This window comes from Spermophilus citellus (genome assembly GCF_964194105.1).
Source record: "Spermophilus citellus genome assembly, chromosome: 6".
Taxonomy (NCBI): Eukaryota; Metazoa; Chordata; class Mammalia; order Rodentia; family Sciuridae; genus Spermophilus; species Spermophilus citellus.
The window spans coordinates 105,289,783-105,310,861 of record NC_138187.1 but is presented as its reverse complement, the minus strand read 5'-3'; the positions used below and the strand labels follow the sequence as shown (position 1 = coordinate 105,310,861).

The following is a 21,079-nucleotide window of genomic DNA, read 5'->3' as shown; positions in this document are numbered from 1 at the left end:
TCTTCCTGCTCCGCCTCCTGAGCCACTGGGATTACAGGCAAGCACTATGGCACCCGGCTAGAGAAAGAAATGATACAACAGTAACAAAAATCTATGCCTGTAGTCCTAACCTACCCTTGGTTTTGGCATGGCCTGGTGTAATTATGTCACATAGTATCATATAAAACCGACCCACTAGAGCTGCCAATGTCCCAGGGAGAGTGCCTAGTATCAGGAAAAGCATTAGAGATGACTCATTTGCTGCAAACTTTGATAGGGAAAAAAGCAAGAAAGCACTGGAGTGTTTCTGAGGGTGCTCTGTAAGGGATGCAGGCAGGGGGTTTTACTTAGGTTGAAAAGGAAGAAAAAGGAACACGACTCCATCTAGTTTTGGTATTCTGAACTTTTATCTTTGCATAGATGGCTGCAATGAGCTTGGTACTGTTTGGATTGTTAAGTGTCCCTCAAAGGTCCACATAGTAAAGCCTTGCCCCCAAAGAGGCCGCTATTGGAAAGTGGTCGAAACTTTAAGAGGTGGGGCTAGTGGGGAATCTTTGTGACATTAGGAACATGCCCATCAAAGAGATCGTGGGGACTCCAGTCTCTTATTTGTCCTCCAGCCATGAAGTAAGCAGTTTTTGCTCTGCCATGCGCTCCTGCCATGATATACTGCCTGACCAAAGGCCCAAAGCAACAGAGCCAATTGCTTGTGAACTGAAACCTCCAAAATTAGGAGCCAAAATAAAGCTTTTCTCTTTATAAGTTGATTATCTCAGGTATTTTTTTATAGTAATGGAAAACTGACTAAGACTTCCATGAACAAATGGAGGTGGGTGTCCATTGTCTGAGATGGGCAACAATAATGGCAGAGATTGCTAACTAAAAAGTTTATAATCCTGAATGAGGAATACACATCATGGGTTTGTGATCACTGAGGATCAAAATTAGGCTTACAATTAGTCAGTGGGGCTAGCCCATGACCATTTGAGAAATTTTACTTACTAATATCATTATTGAATTTATCCATTAGCTCATCAAATACCAAGCAGTCCTCAAATCCCTGAAACAAGAAAAACAATGAGAAAAAATAAATGAAATGATAAATAAAAAATTACAAACTGCTCAATTTCAAACAGAATGTGCATCGGTGAGTATAATGCATAAGCTGTTTATCTTCAGCCAGTACATAGCACTTCAGTCATTACCTGGCACTGAATTATGATGATAAAAGACCATCAACTGCATGTTTGATGGTGCTGTCTTTGCTCAATTCATATTTATATGGTTATAGTGATAGAGAGTAGGACCAAATATTTAAATTATACTACTATAATGTCAATGGGTTCCAGTTCTCCTTTGAAAAGAACAAATAACCATATTATTCTACCATGAAGTTTAGAATTTAATATTTAAACCATTCAGTTCTTTAAGATTCACATTTAGAACAATTTAATGGTAGGATAAAATTAATTTAGTTCCTATACCTCAAGATTAACGTAAATTTCCTAAATCAAAATTGATAAAGTGCTATGCTAAATGTAGTGAGGAATAAGAAAAATAAAAAATTGTTTCCTGTTTTCCAGGAATTCAAACTATAAGGTTTTTGTTATTGTAGTTGTTGTTGTTTGTTTTTTGGTGTGTGGTACTAGGGATTGAACCCTACTACTGAGTTACATCCCAGCCCTTTTTATTTTTATTGTGAGGCAGGGTTTCCCTCAGTTGTTCAGGCTGCACTTGAACTCAAACAGGAAGATTCTCCTGCCTCAGCTTCCTGAGTTGCTGGGATTTACAGGTTTGCATCATTATGCATGGCTCAAATTAAACTATAATTTTAGAGAAGATATAAAAACATTTAAAAATATACTTAACATCCATTATAGAAATCACATCTAAAGTAAGTAAATTTATTTGTCAAATAAATTACAGTTCAGAATACAGGATTTTAATGGCATAGGAATTTAGAAATGAAAGATAGCATATAAGGTTCACATAACAGTTTTAATTTCTCATTTCAAATAATGCATTTACTCTCCACAAAATTCTGAGGTAGATACTATTAAAGTACCAGTTATATAAATGAGAAAGTAAAGATAAAGTAAGTTAGTTGTACAAGAATACACTGTATAATACACCTTGGAGGTAAGATTTGAACACAGACTTTCTAATACCTGGATGCTTAATCCATTATCAGTTGATATCTTCTTAAATTTCAGTAATACAAAATGTTTACCACTGCTCTGTAGAAAATGCAGTGGATTACATTCAAAGGCTCTTTTTTAAAAAAATAAATGAATGAATGCTTCCCCCCCCCACAAAAAAACTCTTTTAAAATTTAGAATATATTCTAATCACTAAAACAAAACGTGACTAATGATTAATAAACTATTAGCATGCATGTGTGCACATACATACTTAAATACATACGGAAAATTAATTAGAATTTTGTAAATAACATTCAGTATTTAAGCACTATTTTTTCAGAAATTTCTTTCTGGTCAGATTATTAAAATTTCCATGATGGCAGTTGTATTCAACATTTAATCCATTTCAGAATTTTAGTTAACCCTGTCAATCATGTTTCCCTTTCCCTTTCCTTTAGAAAGAAAAAGTAGAGAAGAAACAGATAATTTGGAATTTTTTTCCTGTTTTTGAGGCTAATATCATATACTTGTGCATAGTCTCTAGGCAAACTTTATTTTAAAAATTAAGACTTGAGGGCTGGGGTTGTAGTTCAGTGGCAGAGTGCTTGCTTAGCATGTGTAAGGCACTGGGTTCAATTCTCAGCATCACATATAAATAAATAAAAATAAAGTTTTATCAACAACTAAAAAATTAAAATTTAATAAAAAAATGAAATCTTCAATTACTGAGAACCAAGTTTCCAAATGTTGAGCTATTGATATATTTTTCAACTGAACAGAATACTATATTATGCTTTATTTTTTTTTTCTACATTGGATACTGGAGAAAATAATCCAAATCCTGACTAGAGTTAGCAATTGATCTAATTAAGCAATGGTATAATTGTTTAATTGACTATGTTCTTGGTTATCATATGGGGATAATCTTAGATTTATCTTTTATTTAAGACAATTAGGTTGAGACTAACCTGGAAATATTTCTAGAACCTACCTAGGGGAAAAACAAAACAAAACAAAAAACTCACCGCATTCATTCCTTGTCCAAAAAATGGGACTATGGCATGAGCCGCATCTCCCATCAGCACACAATGGGATTTAAAGTGAAAGGAAGAGCACTTTACAGATATCATGGGCTGGGCAGGCAACAAAAAGAAATCTTCCACCAGGGCTTGCCTTCAGAAGAAAGTAAGCAGAATAAAAAGACTTTAAACTAAGTATCAAATTCTGCTGGATTCTTTCAAAGTTGTTGGCTTTATAAATACAAGATTTTACTGAAAAACACACAAGAATGTCAAGAAGAAAATAGGAAAGGGAAAAGTGAAATTTCTACCAGTCTTAAAATTCCATTGTTCTAATTAACTTCTTGATTTGCCACAATATTAATCATATCCCAAAAGAACAAGCTTGACCACATTTGAACAATTTAAAATATTTCTGTGTCATATGTGATGTCATGAAGACATTATCATGCACATAGGTCATGAAATTTTTAAATGCATTGGTATACTTTAGTATTCTATGGAAATATTGAACAAACACTATTATGCATTTGATTAGTCTACAACAAACCAAAATTAAAATTAACATAAATCCTATGTATTTGGAAATGAACAATAGCAACCAAAATAGTATTTAGAGGGACTGGAATATGTTAATCAAAGGGCACAAAATTTCAGAAGGAAAAATTCAAGAGATTTATTATGCAACATGATGACTAAGACATAAAACAGACAAACAAAAAAAAAACTCTAGCATTTATAATGCATCTATAAGGGCTTTGTGAAAACTATAAATAGAGAAACAGTACATACCCTCAAGTATCTTAAATCTGACTGGAGAGGCAAGAAATAGCCATGGAAAAAATTTAAAAGTAATAAGGGCTAAATGTGATGTGCAGACACATTCCATGTTTGAGGAGAGATCAATACAGACTGATTTTTGTCTACAGGAAAAGAAGGTAAACTAGCAATTTTTAAAAAGATCCTTTTTACTAAGGGCCAACAGTAAACTATCCCTTTCTCCTTGTTTATTGGATTTTCTTAACTACCCTAAAAAGTAGGAATTATGATACCATTTTAAAGGTGAAACTCGAGAAAATAAGGGGCTGAAGCAATATTAAAATCTTGCTCTATTATAGCCTGAATGTTTATGTTTCTGTAAAATTCATATGTTGAAATCCCAATCCTCAGTGTGATGGTGTTTGGCCTTTGAGAGGTGGTTAGATCATGATAGCAGAGCCACCATGAGATGTGGCTAATGCCCTCATAAGAGACCCTAGAGAGACCCCTCATTCCTTCTACGGTGTGTGTTCACAGGGAGAAACTGCCTTCTGTGACCTAGGAAGCAGGCCCTCATCAGACACTGAAACTGTTGGCACCTTATTCTTGGACATTCCAGGCCTCCAGAAATCTGAGAAATAGATTTCTGTCATTTATAAGCCACCTAGTCAAGGGGTTTTTGTTACAGCAGTCTGAACAGAGTAACATATATTCTTCTGGCAGCACTGGGTTGCCTTCATAAGGATATCATTAGTGCACAAACAGAGCTGGTTTCCAGGAGGAAAAGTCAGTGGGAGGAGGGGCCCTTCTGAGAGTACACAACCTGGTCCAAAGGAAGGGTAATGACATAGGTTAGAGTAGCAGCAGATCTAAAGCCAGAAAGCTAATACAATCAGCTGTCAATTGTGCATAACCTAATGTCTACAGGTCCTGTGCTAAATGATTTGTCAGCATGATCTCATTGGCTCCTCATAGTAATGCTTCGGGTTAGGTACTATTATTTATCAGCATTTTACCATGAGGGACCCAAGACAGGAAAACTGATATAACCAGTAAGTGTTGGATCTGAGACTGAGGTTGCTAGATGTATCTGTTCTGTGTCTCCTAGTAGAAGGAAACACAGCCAAGTCCAAGGAGCCCAAGGAACCTGAGGAGCCTGCACAGATACATGACAGTCCTAGGACACTGGTGGCTTGTCTTTCCAGGAGAAACTGGACATGGCATGAACTTTTTCAGAATTCCTGCTCACAGCAGAACATTCACTTAGACTTTTGCTCTATGTAGACTTCTGTCCAGGTTACTTCATAATCCGTCTTGCTTAATCAAAACAAATAAGTTGCATAACCTTTATTTGACTTTGGAATAATTCAAACCAATAAAGCAAAAGGCGTAATTGTGCATTTTGAAACTTACTCTCCAATTAGAGGGATGGAGTCCGGAAAGTACTTCTGGAAGAAATCCAGCACATCTGTCCTGGTTAGAAGTTTTTCAAACTCTTCAAAGGGCATGAATAAAGTGCACGTGAAAGATTTGTTCTGTGAGAAGAAGAGAAACAGAGTGAGAAAGGAAAGTAGATTCCTAAATTGCAGGGCTTCTTTTAAGGACCAAGGAGCTCCGGTAAGGAATGTCCAATCAGACAGAAAAGGCATCATCACTTTGTCCCCATCTCTAGAAGAAAGTTCTGCTAAGTTCCAGGGGTGCTCCCGGGCTTCCTTGCTTATTGATTAGTAGAAGTTCTACCATCTAAACTTTCCATGTTCACTAAGCAAACACTACACTCCTTAGATTACTAATAGATTGGTTGATTTTATTTCTTTTCTTTTTCATGTTTTTAAGATAGTATCAAAGGCACTGGACCACAGGATAGACAGCAACAGGAGGAAAAAGACCAACCAGAGAACAGATGATGACATCTACATAGGAAAAAAGCCTCAGGGTCTAATGAAAGAAAACCCAAGCTCTTTTTTGATAATGTATATTCCAATGTCTTACAGACCTTGAAAGCTGGAGGTTCTTCATACTATGTAACCTAAATCTCTTTCACCTTACTGGGGGAGGCATTTCCTTCCAGACTGTTTTTGATGGAGATGACACATAAACTCCCATTATTCATTAAACTAAGTTAAACCTCCTTTCCAAAATAAATAATTGGACTTCCTTCCCAGGTTTTTCTGCAATAATCTTAAGCTTTCAGATATAATCACTAAATTGATTAAACAATGAAGAGATCAATTAGGTATTCACATACTAGGTACAAAAAAACATTAATTATAGATGCAAAATGAGAATCGGTACCATGTTAGGAAGTGCAATCATCATGAAGGTATTTCTAGGCCAAATATGCAGATAATTCGGTTCCATGGCATACTGCAGAAATAAAAAGCATATATATGTTTGATTAGTTCTTGGATATAACACATCTATAAAATTGACTCTGCTTTATATTGTTTTCACAGTAATTTCAATCAATATAATATACATTGTGATACACTTATCTGCTGCTACACAAAATAGAAGTTGGTTAGAAAATACTTTACATTCTGTCTTTATAAGCTCAACCTTAGGTAGGTTTTTGATACCAGGTATAATTCAAGATTGAAAACATGCTATAATGTTTTCTCTCTTTCTCTTTTTCCATATACATGCATACACATATGCATATATATATATAGTATATATATATATACACACATACACATATATTTATGTAAACAAACATATATAATACAAATAAACAAAATATATATGAGGGTAGATATATAGGTATGTGTGTATATATATATATGTATATATATACATAATAATTTAGACCTTATTTTGGTACTTTTTTATACTGTCTAGGAAAATTTTAAGCTTAAATTTCACAAGGCTAAAAAAATTTTGTTTCCCACAACATAAATAGTAGGAAGGAGTCTTATCTCTTTAGTGGAATAAATACTATAAGAACAGTGTAATTGAAACAGAGAGCTCCCGAACTTCCTCAACAAAAGTTGAGGAAGAATAAATATCTTCCTCATGCTGAGGACAGATGCCAAGGAAATTAAAACTGACACATTCTCTGGCCAAGAACAGCCTTGAAAAATCTACATGTGTCTCCTGACTTTTATTTGTATAAACTTTAACCATTTGTGTGGGACTGGTGGAGAAACAATCTAGCTGCTTCTCCAAGTTTGATCTAAGTGCATAAAATTTACTTTTCCTTTTTCCATCCTGTGCTTATTTCTTATGCAGGCAGATGACTGGATTAAGTCAGCTAGGGTCCAGGCAGGCTAGGTGTCCACCCTGGCATTTTCACACTGTATTAAGGTTTTTGTGTCTCAGGAGAAGGGTCTGTGCCTGACAGGCAGGGAAGTACTTGGGGGCTGGTGTGGTTAAAAGAAGGGATTTGTATAAAAGAGGAAAACATAGATTAGGTAAGAAGTAAAAGACAGTGGCTTTGTGTACAACCAGACAGAGGGGGCTTAAATGAGCCTAACATTTGAGGAGGGTCCTGAGGAGGCCAGCCTGCAAGAAGAAAACATCCTTGCCTTCCCTTCCTGCTATCTTTTGTATCTGTGACCATGATACCATTAAAACTCCAAAAGCTAAGGAGTGAGGAGAATTAACAACTGAAACCAATTTTGTTTGTCATTCACTGCAACAGTAATTAGAAATAGTTTGGAATATAATATATATTTTCTATTTTCCTCAGAAAATGGTTTCTATGTCATTGAGATAGAGAGAGAGTAGGATGCCAAGAACATACTAATATTCACACATACTCCATGATCCTAGAAAATAATCCTTTAAATATTCAGCCTCTATATTACCAAATCATGCTCTCAGTAGATATCCTTAGGAATAGCAATTCCCAGGTCAGACTCAGAAAAATCCCATTAGTCCACTCATGGTAAGTCCCTCCAAACATAAAAGGACAAGGCAAAATAGTTTGTTATCTATACAAAAACAACTTTTAAGATGAACTTCCAGGGCTGGAGGTATAGCTTAGTGCTAGAGTACTTGCTCTGGGTTCCATCTCCAGCACCACAAAACACAGGCACACACAGACACACACACACACACACACACACACACACACACGAACCCAAAGACCTTTTTTTTTTTAACCAACCTCTCATTCCCACTCTAATCACCAGAGATAAGAGTACAAATGTCTGTTGTATACATTACATTAGATAAAAGAAAGAAAAGGGCAGGGGAGAGGAAAAGTGAGAAAGTTTCATGGGTTTGGGGGTTGCATGTAAAAATGTTCCCATGTCTGAGTCATATTGCCATGTCAAAGCACTTTCTAAATGGCTAAGTAGTCCCGGCTACCTGGGAGGCTGAGGTAGGAAGATCAAAAACAGCCTGGGTCACATAGCAAGATCCCATCTCAAAAACAAATGCAAACAAACAAGAGAAAAAGCACTCTTTCATAAAAGAGTGTGTTTGAAAAAAAGGATGCATTAATCATTACTATTAATTATCTACAGCTAGAAAATAAATGGCTGTCTTAAATCTACTTTGGTAGGAACTATTCTACTTAAGTCTAGGACAATTTTTCAACAGAATTCTGTTACCCTGAAAAATCCAGAATAGGACCTACCTGAAAACCATAAAGTAATCACTGAAAAATTAATGAATATATTTTGACCAGGAGTAAGAAATAAAAAGGCAATAAAACGTTGAAATATGGATTTGACTGACCTATACAGTAGGCTGGTATGCAACACCACTGTCCCAAACTGACTAGCTGTCCCAAACTGACTAGCTAGGATAGATTAAGTCAGCACCTTTATAATGACTATTTTGTAGGCAAATCAAGCATTTACTGACACCTTTTAGAAGTCAAAATTCTTATTGCTTTTGTTAATATTTTAATTATCCTTAACAGGTTCCTATTTTTATTTGGTAATGACAAAGCAAATAAAATTTAAATTTTTATTATATATTTAAAATATTAGAATGTTTTAAATTTTTTAAATTTAATTTTATACTTTAAAGATATATTTCATTTCACATGTAAAATATTAAAATATTTTAAAATAAAATTTTCATTTTTAAAAATAAAATGTATGAAAACAAATTTTATGTAAAAATTTGCATACACTTATTTGCCTCTGATGACACTTATTGTTTAACAGAAATACTAGGGAATGAGAAAACACAATGAAAATCTCTTTGCAACAGTTTATTTGATTTATTACTTAAAATTTAATTAAATCATGGTTATAAATATCTTGGATTGTCAGTGTACTGGAGAATTGGGTCCCAATCTGTTTTCTTTTCCCAAGAGAACATAGACAAATGACATTATCATAATAATACAAATCCGATGTGTGTTTCCAGTAGAGTGGTTAAAACTACACTCTTTTCTTTCTCACTCAAGAAAGCATATCAAAAGATTGAGTGAGAGTGATATAATGATGTTATTAAAGCGATACCTGTACATCTGATTTGCTATCAATTACAAAGTTCTTGTGGTAGACCTCAAAACTGCTCAAGACATGTCACTAACAGCCACTACACTAGAATACTCTCCTTCGCTCCTAGGGAGAGGGATGTGGAAAGGGAAAGGACTTACATCCCCATTCTTTGGTGGAATAGTCAACTCCATGTACCCATGAGGAATGTATTGCTGACTGTAATCAAAGCAGGGTTTCTTCATGAGGTAATTTCTAACCGTTGAGTACGCTCCATCACATCCTACAATGAGGTCATAAGTGATGTCTTTGGGGACTTTGTCAGATCTGAAAAACAGAATGAATCATCACCATTCCCTCCCCCCCCCCACCACCCACAAAAATAATCTGGTGAAAATGATGATGTACTTCTCTTAAGGTATGAAAAGTAGTAGATCAATAGGTAAATCAAAAAATTCACTTTCATGTGCCTAATGTAGAGCTTTGAGTTAGCAGATATAAAATTAAAGTGAAAACATTTATCCCAGTAATGGTTTTGCTTATGAGAATGAGAATAATAGACAAACGTACTGATTATTGAAGACCTGTTAGCCCATGAAAGTGTGACAAGGAGTTGGTTTCTCTGCATGAAGGAAGAGAATCTTGAGAAAAGGGTAAGGTGTTCCAAGTGCATGAATGAACAGTACTTTTATACATTCCAGATGTATAAATGAATGTATGAACAACTACATGGATGTGATCAGGATTTTTTAAGATTAACAAGTTTGGCTTGAGCAAAGGGTGTCAAAAGATAAGCTTAACACTAGAATACAGTTGTCCCTCTTTATTCCTCAGTGTTGGTTCCCGGATACCAAAATCTGCTGATTTCCTTATGTAAAATAGGGTGGGATTTACATATGACCGATGCACATCCTCCCATCTTCTTTAGTTCGTCTCTGGATTACTTATAAAACCTAAAACAATGTAAATTCTATGTAAAGATTTGTGTTGTTTAGGGAATAATAACAAAAAAAAATGTCTGTACATGCTCAGTACAGATGCAATTTTTTTTTTCAGTTTTGATCTGAAATTGGCTGAATCTATGGATAAGGAGCCCATAGATTTGTAGGGATATCTGTAAAATGTCAAATGTGTGGAGGGGAGAAAAAAAATCAGGATGCAAAGATAAAAGGTTTAAATACTTACTGCAGAGAGAAAAATATTTTTTTCCAGTAAAAGGATAATGTATTAAGAGTGGTAATTTAATAAAACTCACTTAAGAAAATTTGAAATGGAGGCAAAATGCAGGTAATAGCAATAGTTTACATGTGCAGGATGAGAGCAGGACACTGCTGGGCAGCAGGAAGAAGGAATTCAGACCTGCAAGTCAGTGGGGTGCAAGACAGACTGCAGTGTGTTTACAGTTTTAATGGGTAAAAATAGGAAAAAGGTCACATCAAGAATAGTTCTAATTATGTTGGTAATGATACCAGGGAAGACAGGAATGGGAAAGGTTTGGGGAGAAATAGATGATCAAGATATGGATTATTTGAAATAATGGCAAGATGAACCTGTGGTTGAGAAATTAACATTCATTGATTAGGATTGAGAATTTGAAAACAGAGGCCCGGACTAGATATGCTCATTTTAAATCCACATAGTTTTACGAGTGGTTGTGGAAGTCATGAATGGGGATCCCAAGAATGAGCTACCATGCTTAGAATAGTAGAAAAAATACAATCAGCCAAGGTGAGGCAGAGGAAGAGTACCCAGAAAGAGGACAGAAGAAACAGGGCAGCTAGGGCCACCTATTTCCAGGAAAGAGAGAATTGGAAGCAGAGTGGTCTCCAGTGTCAAAGACTATAGGAAGATGAGAGAGCATGAAAATTAAGACAAATCACTGGTGCTGGTATTCAGTAGGCACCCAGAGCCTATTTTCAATCTAAAATTTCTTGAGTCTAGAAACTGTGTGAATTACTCTTTTAGTAATCATTTAACTCTTTCAAAAGAGACAAAGAACAAAGTTTACAGATACAATTCTCCATTCCAGGCCTCCACCCCTCCACCTCCTAGCAGTCAAGAACTTGCCCCATTGATTACCCAAGCACTGTGACCATCCCTTCCTCGAGATTGCACTTTACCAGCTTGTGGCCAAAATGCACTTTCACATTGGAGTGTTTCTCAACAGCTGAGGAAACAAAGAAGGGAAATTGAACAGACATTTCAATTGTTTCACTTGATCAAATTGAATCTTAATCATTTTCTGGGAAGAATATGATATATTTATTCTTAACAATGTAAAACAAATTTGTTAAAATGGTAGTTCAACAAATTTTGGCAAATTCAAAATAAAAATCAGTTATACTCACAGTTTTTAAAAATATGGAGCTCAGTGGTAGAGGGCTTGCCTAGCATGCACAAGGTCCTGGGTTCTATTCCCAGCACAACACCCATACATACATATGTACACACACACAATTGCATTTCTGCAAACTCTTGCATTCCAGTAATTGTTAGTGCCCTTGTAACGAAACAGGCATCATATTTCAAAAGTTAGCTCCAATTTAAGGTTTTATTATGATTAGAGATAGTCAGCCAAACTCCTTTCCTCATATTATACATGTCTTGCTATCTCTTTTTAGCAAGTCCTCTGGACTTCTAATTCAAATTATCACAAGTATAGACAGACTATTGATTTGTTAAGTCTTTTTGGAATCAAACACTGGCATATTGCCAGGCCTGGTGGCACATGCTTTTAATTCCAGTGACTTGGAAGACTGAGGCAGAAGGATCCCAAGTTTGAGGCCAGCCTAAGCAACTTATTAAGACCTTGTCTGAAAATAAAAAATAAAAAATAAAAAAGGTTGGGGTATAATTTAGTGATAGTGAGTTCAATCCCCAGTGCTGGGGTTGAGGGGGAACCACTGGAATTGTTAGGAGGGAAAAAGGAGTAAAGAGTAAGAAGCTTTGAAACATGAAAGGGGGGGAAAGAGTAAGAAGTTTTGAAACATGGTTGAATAAATAAATTGTTTTATTGCTTTTTTCTTTGCCTGGTAATAATCTATAAAACAGAGTGAATTTTATTTTCTGAACTAACAATCAAATTTTATTACAGTAGTCCAATAATGATTTTTGACCCTATTAATGCTCATGAATAGAAGATCTATAAGTAGGCTATTTGTTGTTTTTAAAAGTACAAATCAGAATACAGGTATTAGAGCTGGAATAAATCTTGGAGATGACTTAGTTCAAAACCCTTCATCTTAGAGTACTCAGAATCCTGGAAGAAAAGGTAAAATCCTTGAGTTCACACATAATAAAAATTTAAGTACAAGTCCATCAAATTGTATACATTAATTTAGTACTGGTTTTTGGGTGTCAAAAATTAAATTAAAAATACTGAATTTGAAAAAACTTAGAGGAATTGAGATACGGGTTCTGACTTCCAACTCAATATTCCTAATTTATCTCTCCATTTCATCTCAATATGTCTTCTTCCACTGTGTTTTGTTGGATTGATTTAAGGTCTGAAGATTTTAGGAGTCTTGAATATCAGATTGGAAGTTTTTGAATATTTAAATATGAGAGTTGCTAAACCAAAGAAATTTATCTATGTATATAAAAAAATCTTTTGGTAAATAACTTGACAGAAATCAGAGTTTACCTGATAGCTGAGAAGCCATTTTACAAATATAAAGGGTACTCATAGAATAAACTTTTTTTTTTTTACTAATTTAATTTTCTACATAAATTTATAGCATTGTGCAACTCAAATTTTTCCACCAAATGCTGGTTTTGGATATGATGCTTTAAAAAAAAAAAAAAAACGGTTCTGCAGTCAAAGACGTAGAGAAATACTGAACACTCTAGCTCCCTTGAGCTGTCCTGTGCTGGTCCCCAGTCACATGAAATATGCTTGGAATGTGGCTAGTCCAAATTGAGATATATTGCATGCCCTGGATTTTGACAACTTAATATATATGTACATACATATGCATACAGCAATAAAAATAGCTCGTGAATAATTTATATTGATTATACATTGAAATGAAAATATTTTAAACATATTATGTTAATATATTTTATTAAGGGTCAGGGGGTGTTGCCCAGTGGCATGCAAAACCCTGGCTTCAATTCCTAGCATTAGAAAATACATATACAGTAGTTTTATTAAATTTTATTTCACTAATTTTTAATATTTTTTAAGTGTTGTTTATGTAAAGCTCCAAATTACACCTGTGGTTGATATTTGTGACCCCAGCTGCTTTAGAAACTCCACAGTGCTAATTGGTATAATAAAGACCCTGAGAAATACTGCGAATAAAGAAAAGCCAGTTTCAACAGGCTTGATGAAGGATTTAATCACACTTCCTGATCACACATTCTTTTTCTGTCTTGTTTTGCTTAACAATTAATAACATTCCAGAGAACAGCGAACCATGAAACAATCCTGCATGAAATGTTGATGCAAGGATACAGTTAGCTGCAATTCTTTCCAACAGGAGGTTGTTTAGTTAGAGAGAAATGAGCATGTATAATTGACTGAATATGTATGGCTCACACATCTTATGCCTTGCAAAGAAATGCAGAACTTTATATGCCAAGTGAAGATTGAGTTAAGAGAATCAGCATTCATTTTATTAATATATTCGTGGTGTTTATAAAATTATGTCCTGTGCACCACTAGATTGTACTTTCCCCATGTTTTAGCACCTTAGTATTAGCAGGTGTTTCATTGATATTAGAGGTGGAAACTGAGTAATTAAAAGCATGGACTTTGGAATAAACAGACTCAAGTTCAAATCCAGATTCTACTACTCATTAACAGCGTGACCTAATATTTCTAAGCCTCCATTTCACCATCTATAAAATTGAGATTAAAAAATAATTCCTTTCTCACAAAGTTGTTGACAGAGTTATATAAATCAATGCACATAAGCCTGATGCTTCGAAGAATGTTTATTATTATTTTTATCTTAGTAAAACTAGAGGTTTCTGTAAAGAGGTTGTCTTAGGTCTACTATACTGCTAAAAACTGGTTTGTAGTTTATTTGCTTTCTTAGGTTCATTATGAATACATCTCACCAAGCAGTCCCACCTTACTCACCTATCTATCCGAAAGATAGTCTGCTAAATTTAACTAAAGGAATGGGATTAAGAATTCCATGCCCTGTTTCCAAAGTTCTTGATGAATTAGCTAGAATGATTCCCCCAAATCAGTCAATTGAATCTGTTCAATTCTTCAATTCATTTCATTTCATTTCAATTCAATTCATCCTGACAGGCATGTTACAAACTCTCTGTGAGAGGACTGTGGGGAAACAAAGAGAGATCATGTTGAGCCTCTGCCCCCTGAAGATGGGAGGTTGCTGGACTACATCAAGAGGAATTGGTTTAAAAGAAAAGAAACACTTAAGCGTCATGTGTTTCTGGAGATGAATCCGTTTAGTACAAATGCTGAAGAGAAGAAACTATAATGATCTATGCTTAAAGTTAGTAAAGGCCAAAAGGTGCATGGGGTATGATTGGATTGGTTATCCAAACTACAAATTTAATTTATAATCCAGTGACTTTTCCATTAATGAGCAAACCTTTTTAGTTACTCAAATTAGAAACCTCAGGGTTATATTGTACACGTTCCTCTTTCTCAGCCTCCTCTATCCCTTATCTCCTCTATCCCTTATCTCAAATATCATTAATCTACACCCTCCCCTCCAAACATGTTGCTTAACCAAGGCCCTGTTTTTTCATTCAGCGATATGGCAATGCCCTCAAGATTGCAACCCTCTCTCAGCCTCCACACTGCTTCTTGTCTTTCTAAATGCACACCTAATCATGTCATTTTGCAAAATTGTCTGACCATTCTGTTGTCCCTGTTTTTTAAAAAAAAAAAAAAATTATTTTTTGGACATAATACCTTTATTTATTTATTTTTATGTGGTGCTGAGGATTGAACCCAGGGCCTTGCATGTGTGAAGCAAGCGCTCTACCGCTGAGCCACAACCCCAGCCCTTGTTGTCCCTTTTGACTGTGAGTTCTTCACCAAGAGTGAGCACTCATTCATGCTAGTGCCTAAGAGACAACAGGAATTTGCACAATGAACAAACAGTTTTCTTTACATAATTGATAAGAGCAAAAAGAGACACTGAAGGTTGCATTACTTCTACTTTTCAAGGACATTAAAATGTACATAACCTTTCTCTTTATAACCCATAAAAAGCAATAGTAAGAAAATTCCCCCAAATCATGTGACAAGATGAGTGTGCTGTCCTCAACCTGGTAAATAAAAGCATCAGACTTACCAGTCAGTAGATCCTTGTTTAAGTTTTCTCTGCTTATGGAAAGAATATACTGCAAGAGAAACAGAGTAGAAACTGTTTCTACAGACTAGAAAATATAATTCTAAGTTACTCAGCAAAAGGAAATCTTTATCATTTAGCATAGGTTGCAAGCTTAGTTTTATAGCCATTGAGTTAAGTGATCTTTTAAAAAAGCACTTTAACCAAATACATGTACTAATACATGCCCAAGTTTTAACTAGGATTTTTTTCAAAGTTTGATTAAAAACTAAATCCTTCTCTTGTAGGTACAAGAAATATTATTTCACTAAGGTAATTTCACTTTAACAATGAGTCATAAATGAAATATTTTCATCTTAGGTAACTAAATTTAGTAATAATAGCATCACTAGAAGAAATGTAAAGACTACCTAAGGCTTTTATTTGAATATAAAAAGTGTGTGTGTGTGTGTGTGTGTGTGTGTGTGTGTGTGTGTTAGATTTAGTTGTGGTGAGGCTGGAGGTTGGCAGAGACAGGATTAAACCTCACTGGGACATATGTTGGTTATTTCTGATTTCATAGGAAAATTCAGCAGAATTGACAGTCCCATGAGACAAGGTAGGTCTAGGACCCTCAACACTTTAAGGCAACTGTTAAAGTGTTTTAATTTTAGATTAGTTTAGAAACAGAAGAAAAAAATAAAGTAAGTACAATAATAAATATATAGTAACAAATTCATCTTGGTTTATATTCATCTTTATATAATGCACTTATAAAATCTATTTTTTAATATTTATTATTTTGTATAGAAGTACCTACTTAGAGCCTATGCTAACTACAATGTATCCTTGGAATTCAAGGTAAATCCATTGCTTTAAATATTTAAAGCATATAATTTTTCTTGAGATGTCACAATATTTTTAACACATAAACATTAATTTATGTATCTGTAGCTTATCCCAAAGTAAAAATTTACATTAACAGCTGAATCTAAACTTGTTGTCACACCACAGTGGTAATGATGATGCAGGAGCTTCCTGTCTTTGCTGTAAATTAAAATGAACCTTTTCATTCTCTGCGGTATGGTTGTGTTTTCTGGTCTTCTATGTCATTAAACCAAATGTGTTCAAAGTATGTCAAGAAACATTCAAATTATGAAGATTCATTTACATTAATGTGGGGAAAAATCCTTTCCATGTTAGTTGTCAGGTTTGGTTGATTCTTGCATTATTTGAGAACTGACAGACACATCAGTCCTGCAGGGACACCAGGATGTTCCTGTCCTATCTACCTCAGATCTTTGAATAGTATTGTATTATAACTACCTATTCTGAAATGCTGATTTTTGAAGATCAAATAATAATAATTAAATCAAGAGGTATAAGGTGGCTTTTGCAACCAAAAAGTTACTGCTAATGAAACCTAGAAAAAGTTTTAAAAAAAGTCTCCTTTGGGAATTTATAAGACAACAGTTGTGGTGCTATTTCAAATATGTTAGGGAAAAAAAGTGTTTGCTTTCTCCATCCCCAATGCCTCCAATAGAGAACGCTTCATAATAAGGTGCAGGGTACCCTTTCTCTACTTTGAGGGTAGGGGCTTAGAAATATAAATTTGGGAGTGAGCTCTGATCTGTTCTGTATATTAGACAGTATTTTGACAGTTCCCAGGGCAATTTGGGAGGAAGACAGCAAGATGCTGTCAGACAGGAAGAGTCTGAATGCTTCATGGGGAAAAGGACTAATGAACAAACAATAAAATACAGATGGAGGAGGAAAGACAGAGAAGGGGGTCAAAAGGTTTTATAAGTCAGATTTTGCACATGGAAGATTTCTAAATAGTTTGTGTTCCTTGAACAAAGTGGTCCCCCCGTGACACATAAATCAGCAGACTCACAGGCCTTTTGAGTAAGTGAAAGGGTGAATTTCAGGACTGGATTATTGTGGTACGCAGCCAATATCACATGAGAGGTGCCAAGTGGCAGAGGAGGCCAAGGAAAGGTAGGTTCCCTGGGAAGAAATCCTTGGTTCATGGAAATGGCTCTGTACTTTCACAGGTTGTGCAACTGAGGGGTTAATACCAACTTTATGTAGTTCTTACAGGCCAAGGAGGCCCCTATGTTAGAATGAGATATAATGATGCAAAAACTACAGGGAGAGGGGTGGCTGTAAATTTAGTATTAACTCACTTCTTAAGAATCCAGAAGTAGCTGGAAGGATGGGGGAAGGGACATTTCCTCCTTCTTAATAATACAGTGAAGGCCTCCAATACAGGAACTTTCACCAACACTTTTACCCTCTTGTGGATTTATTGTTCTCTTTTTTCTTTTCCTCTACCGCCCCCTCCCCGCCACCCAATACACACACACTTCTCTCTACTCAAAGCGTGGTTTGTGGACCAGCAGCATCAACACCAGCTGGCAGTTTCTTAGAATTGCAGAACCTCAGCCTCCACTCCATCCCTGCTGAATCAGACTCTGCATTTTAACAAGGTCCCAGGTGAGTCTGAGATCTACCTGCAACAGGAATTCTGCTTGGAACAATACGAACCTCACTCTGCTTAATAAGACAATCTTGGGTAACAATAAAGCAAGTTGGAATTTTTCTCTTGCTGATGTGTGTTTTAGTGCATTCATTCTATCTTGAGAAAACAAACTCAGAAGGCATAATTAGATGAAAATATATATTTTCCCCAGTTTTTTTTTTTGTTGTTGTTACTATGTGAAAAATAAGAAAAACACAAGGCAGGAAAATGAATTTTCACTCATAAACTCTTCATCACCATCTGGCCTCTGTTGTTTTAGAAATTATGGAGTACTGAAAGCATTTATGGTTCATTTTATACATTCCATTATAAGCAACTTTGGGGAAGAAGGTTAGTTAGGGAAAGGCAACAGCATTATAAAACTCTCCAGAGTTGTTCTTGTCCATTATGACTGACAACAAATAACATACTAATTTTCTCTAATTGTAAAGGAACATGGGAGGGAAAGGGCATCCCAGGCAGCTGAACAGCAGGAGCAAAGCATAAAGGCAAGAAATGGCCTAACAGTAAGAACAGTAATCACAACGAATTCTTTTTGAATGTGCATTATGGTCTGGGTCATGTTTTGAGCATCTCCTATAAATTAGCTTATTAACTAGTATATGTGTTTCTGGAGTCTAGACTGAAGTGGGCAATGTCAAAGGTAGGGCTGGAGAGGAAAAGGAGGAGCCAACCAGCAAATGGCAGGTTTCATATTAGGCCTAGTTTTGATCAATGTGAAAATCATTATCTTCAGGGTAAACCCACCTGAGACTTTGTCCCATATGGAATTGCCGATTTTCTTCCTGAAAGAAAGTGAATCATTCTTGCTCGCATGGGAACACCTTGGGATATAACCTGAAATGAGCCAGAAATAGTGATTTCAATTACTATAACATGACGTCATGCAAATAAGATAAACATTGAATTTAAAATGTAATTTTCAAATATTAATAACTACAAAGGACCCTTGAAACCCAGCATAATAACAATACATGCAGTGAAAACTGTTCCTGAAATTTTTAGTTGTTTTTTTTTTTCCAAGTTTAGATCTTTTAATTGACTGATCTGATCCAAATCAAACATCACAGATTAGGGAGAAAGTTTTATAATTAAAGAGGTTAAGTGATTTCCTCATAATGACATAAAGGGGCATCTTGAGGGGTAAAACTTGGGACTCTTGAAGTTTAGTGCAAAGGGTTTTCTTATGCAAGGCTGTTGCTATTTGGATAACAACTGTAGGAATGCAAAATAGCACTCATGTTTATTTATATGATCAATTCTAAGACACACTGTCTAGCTGTGGGTATACTAGAATACTTGCCTTGCACCTGTGAAGGCCTGAGTTTGATTCCTAGCACCACAGGTGAAAAAAGAAAGACATATTATCAGGGGAAGTAATAGTATTATCAAGAAAAAATATGCCACTTCTCTTTACATTTCCAAATTTCGTGATAATGGGAGGTTACATAATAATAAGTCCATGTGGGGGAATTTTACTATAGGTTCACAATCCCTTATTCAAACCATGGGGCTTGTTGGTTTCAGAGTTCAGGAGTTTTCAAATTTTAATCAGGTAGTATAAGGCACAAATGCTACATATCATTTAACACTTCGTGGGTCTGGTGCATCATCTCAAAATCAAACACTATTTTTGTAGCAAAACATGTTATGATTTAGATATGAGATGTCCCCCAAAAGCTCATGTGTAAGACAGTGCAAGAATGTTCAGGGGTGAAATGATTAGTTTATGAGAGCTGTAACTTAATAGTGGATTAATCCACTGATACAGATTTTTGTTTTGTTTTAGCCCATGGGCATTTTAACACTCATAAGTAACTGCAGTTAAATATTCAATTTCGTAGGATGCAAGTCCCTTAGAAAGACTTCTGTTGAAGAAAAAACAATTCCTCCTTGCAGAAGTTGTTTACTTGATGCTTATTATCCAAAACCTTTTACATTCAGTGACTAGACTTGTTCAAGAAGAGAGACTTCTTGAAAATTTATGTAAATGAAAGCATAAGGAATTGAATGGTTTATATCCAGCTTGACATAAAACAGTCTTATCTGTACCAAAGACCTTCTTGACAGAAGAAAATAACAAGAATGCAGAAACCAATAAACTTTATATCATCTCTTACATGGTATTTAGTCTTTTTAAATTTTAATTTGAACCAGCAGGTACACTAAAATTCTCTGGCAGCATATGCAACACAGAATGATCGTTAGCATTAGTCATCAAGTAAACATGAGGCTTTCCTGGCAAAGCATTTCACAAACCTCCAGATTTAATGGTTGTTCTAAGCAATAACCAATGTGGCTCCATGTGTGTCTAGAAGTCTTATTAACAATAGCTGAGAGACTAACTCTATTACTAGTCAATGACAGAAGCCTTTAGTGTTTTAAACTGAGCAATTTTACCAAGTGAAAGAAATTGGCTAATATTTGTTTATTGGAATTTTTTAGTAATTTTTGCAAGGATATAATTTAAAAAAAAATTCTTCAGTGCATGAGGTAGGGATTTTAAAAACATTTTCAATAGGTAAAAAAATGTAATAAAGACAATATATATTCCAGTTACCATAAGATGTTTTTATTTGGCCCTTTACAGAAAGTTTGTAACCCCTGGCTAAAACGACAGAAAATAGTATGTCCAGTATATTACACCTTTCGTCATGTAATTACACTTGTTTAATGAGCTCATCTGGTTCTACCCAATAGCTAGGAAAATTTTTATCCCCTCCATTGGTAAACCTTTAGTGTGTTCCTGTTGTTTATTACTGAAGTCTTTGTGTTGGCTCAATAAAGAGCATCCTCTTCTCGACCCACATGCTGAACAAAATGGCAAGGTGACAGGGTGAGAGAGGCCAAACATCACCTTCATCACTGCTAATGGGTGTTGAGGGATGTGGCTTGTGTTGGGGCCAGAAGCACCTTACCTTCCTCTAAGCAGTGTGAGACTAGGGCAGTATTCACCATGCAGGGAACAAAAAATACCGTG

The 21,079-nt window shown here is 35.3% G+C and overlaps 1 protein-coding gene across 3 annotated transcripts in view; it reads right to left on the bottom strand.

Annotated features, from left to right (window-relative positions):
- KMO (kynurenine 3-monooxygenase) overlaps positions 1 to 21,079 on the bottom strand; it is a 44,011-nt gene that overhangs the window by 5,460 nt on the left and 17,472 nt on the right. For all 3 annotated transcript variants that reach the window (XM_081297557.1, XM_081297556.1, XM_081297558.1), the window contains 8 exons: positions 18,847 to 18,936; positions 15,582 to 15,630; positions 11,380 to 11,467; positions 9,462 to 9,627; positions 6,194 to 6,265; positions 5,312 to 5,433; positions 3,146 to 3,293; positions 982 to 1,039 (listed from right to left, as the gene is read on the bottom strand). In XM_081297557.1, coding sequence (XP_081153683.1) covers positions 982 to 1,039; positions 3,146 to 3,293; positions 5,312 to 5,433; positions 6,194 to 6,265; positions 9,462 to 9,627; positions 11,380 to 11,467; positions 15,582 to 15,630; positions 18,847 to 18,936 — 793 coding nt within the window. The remainder of the gene's footprint in view (positions 1 to 981; positions 1,040 to 3,145; positions 3,294 to 5,311; positions 5,434 to 6,193; positions 6,266 to 9,461; positions 9,628 to 11,379; positions 11,468 to 15,581; positions 15,631 to 18,846; positions 18,937 to 21,079) is intronic.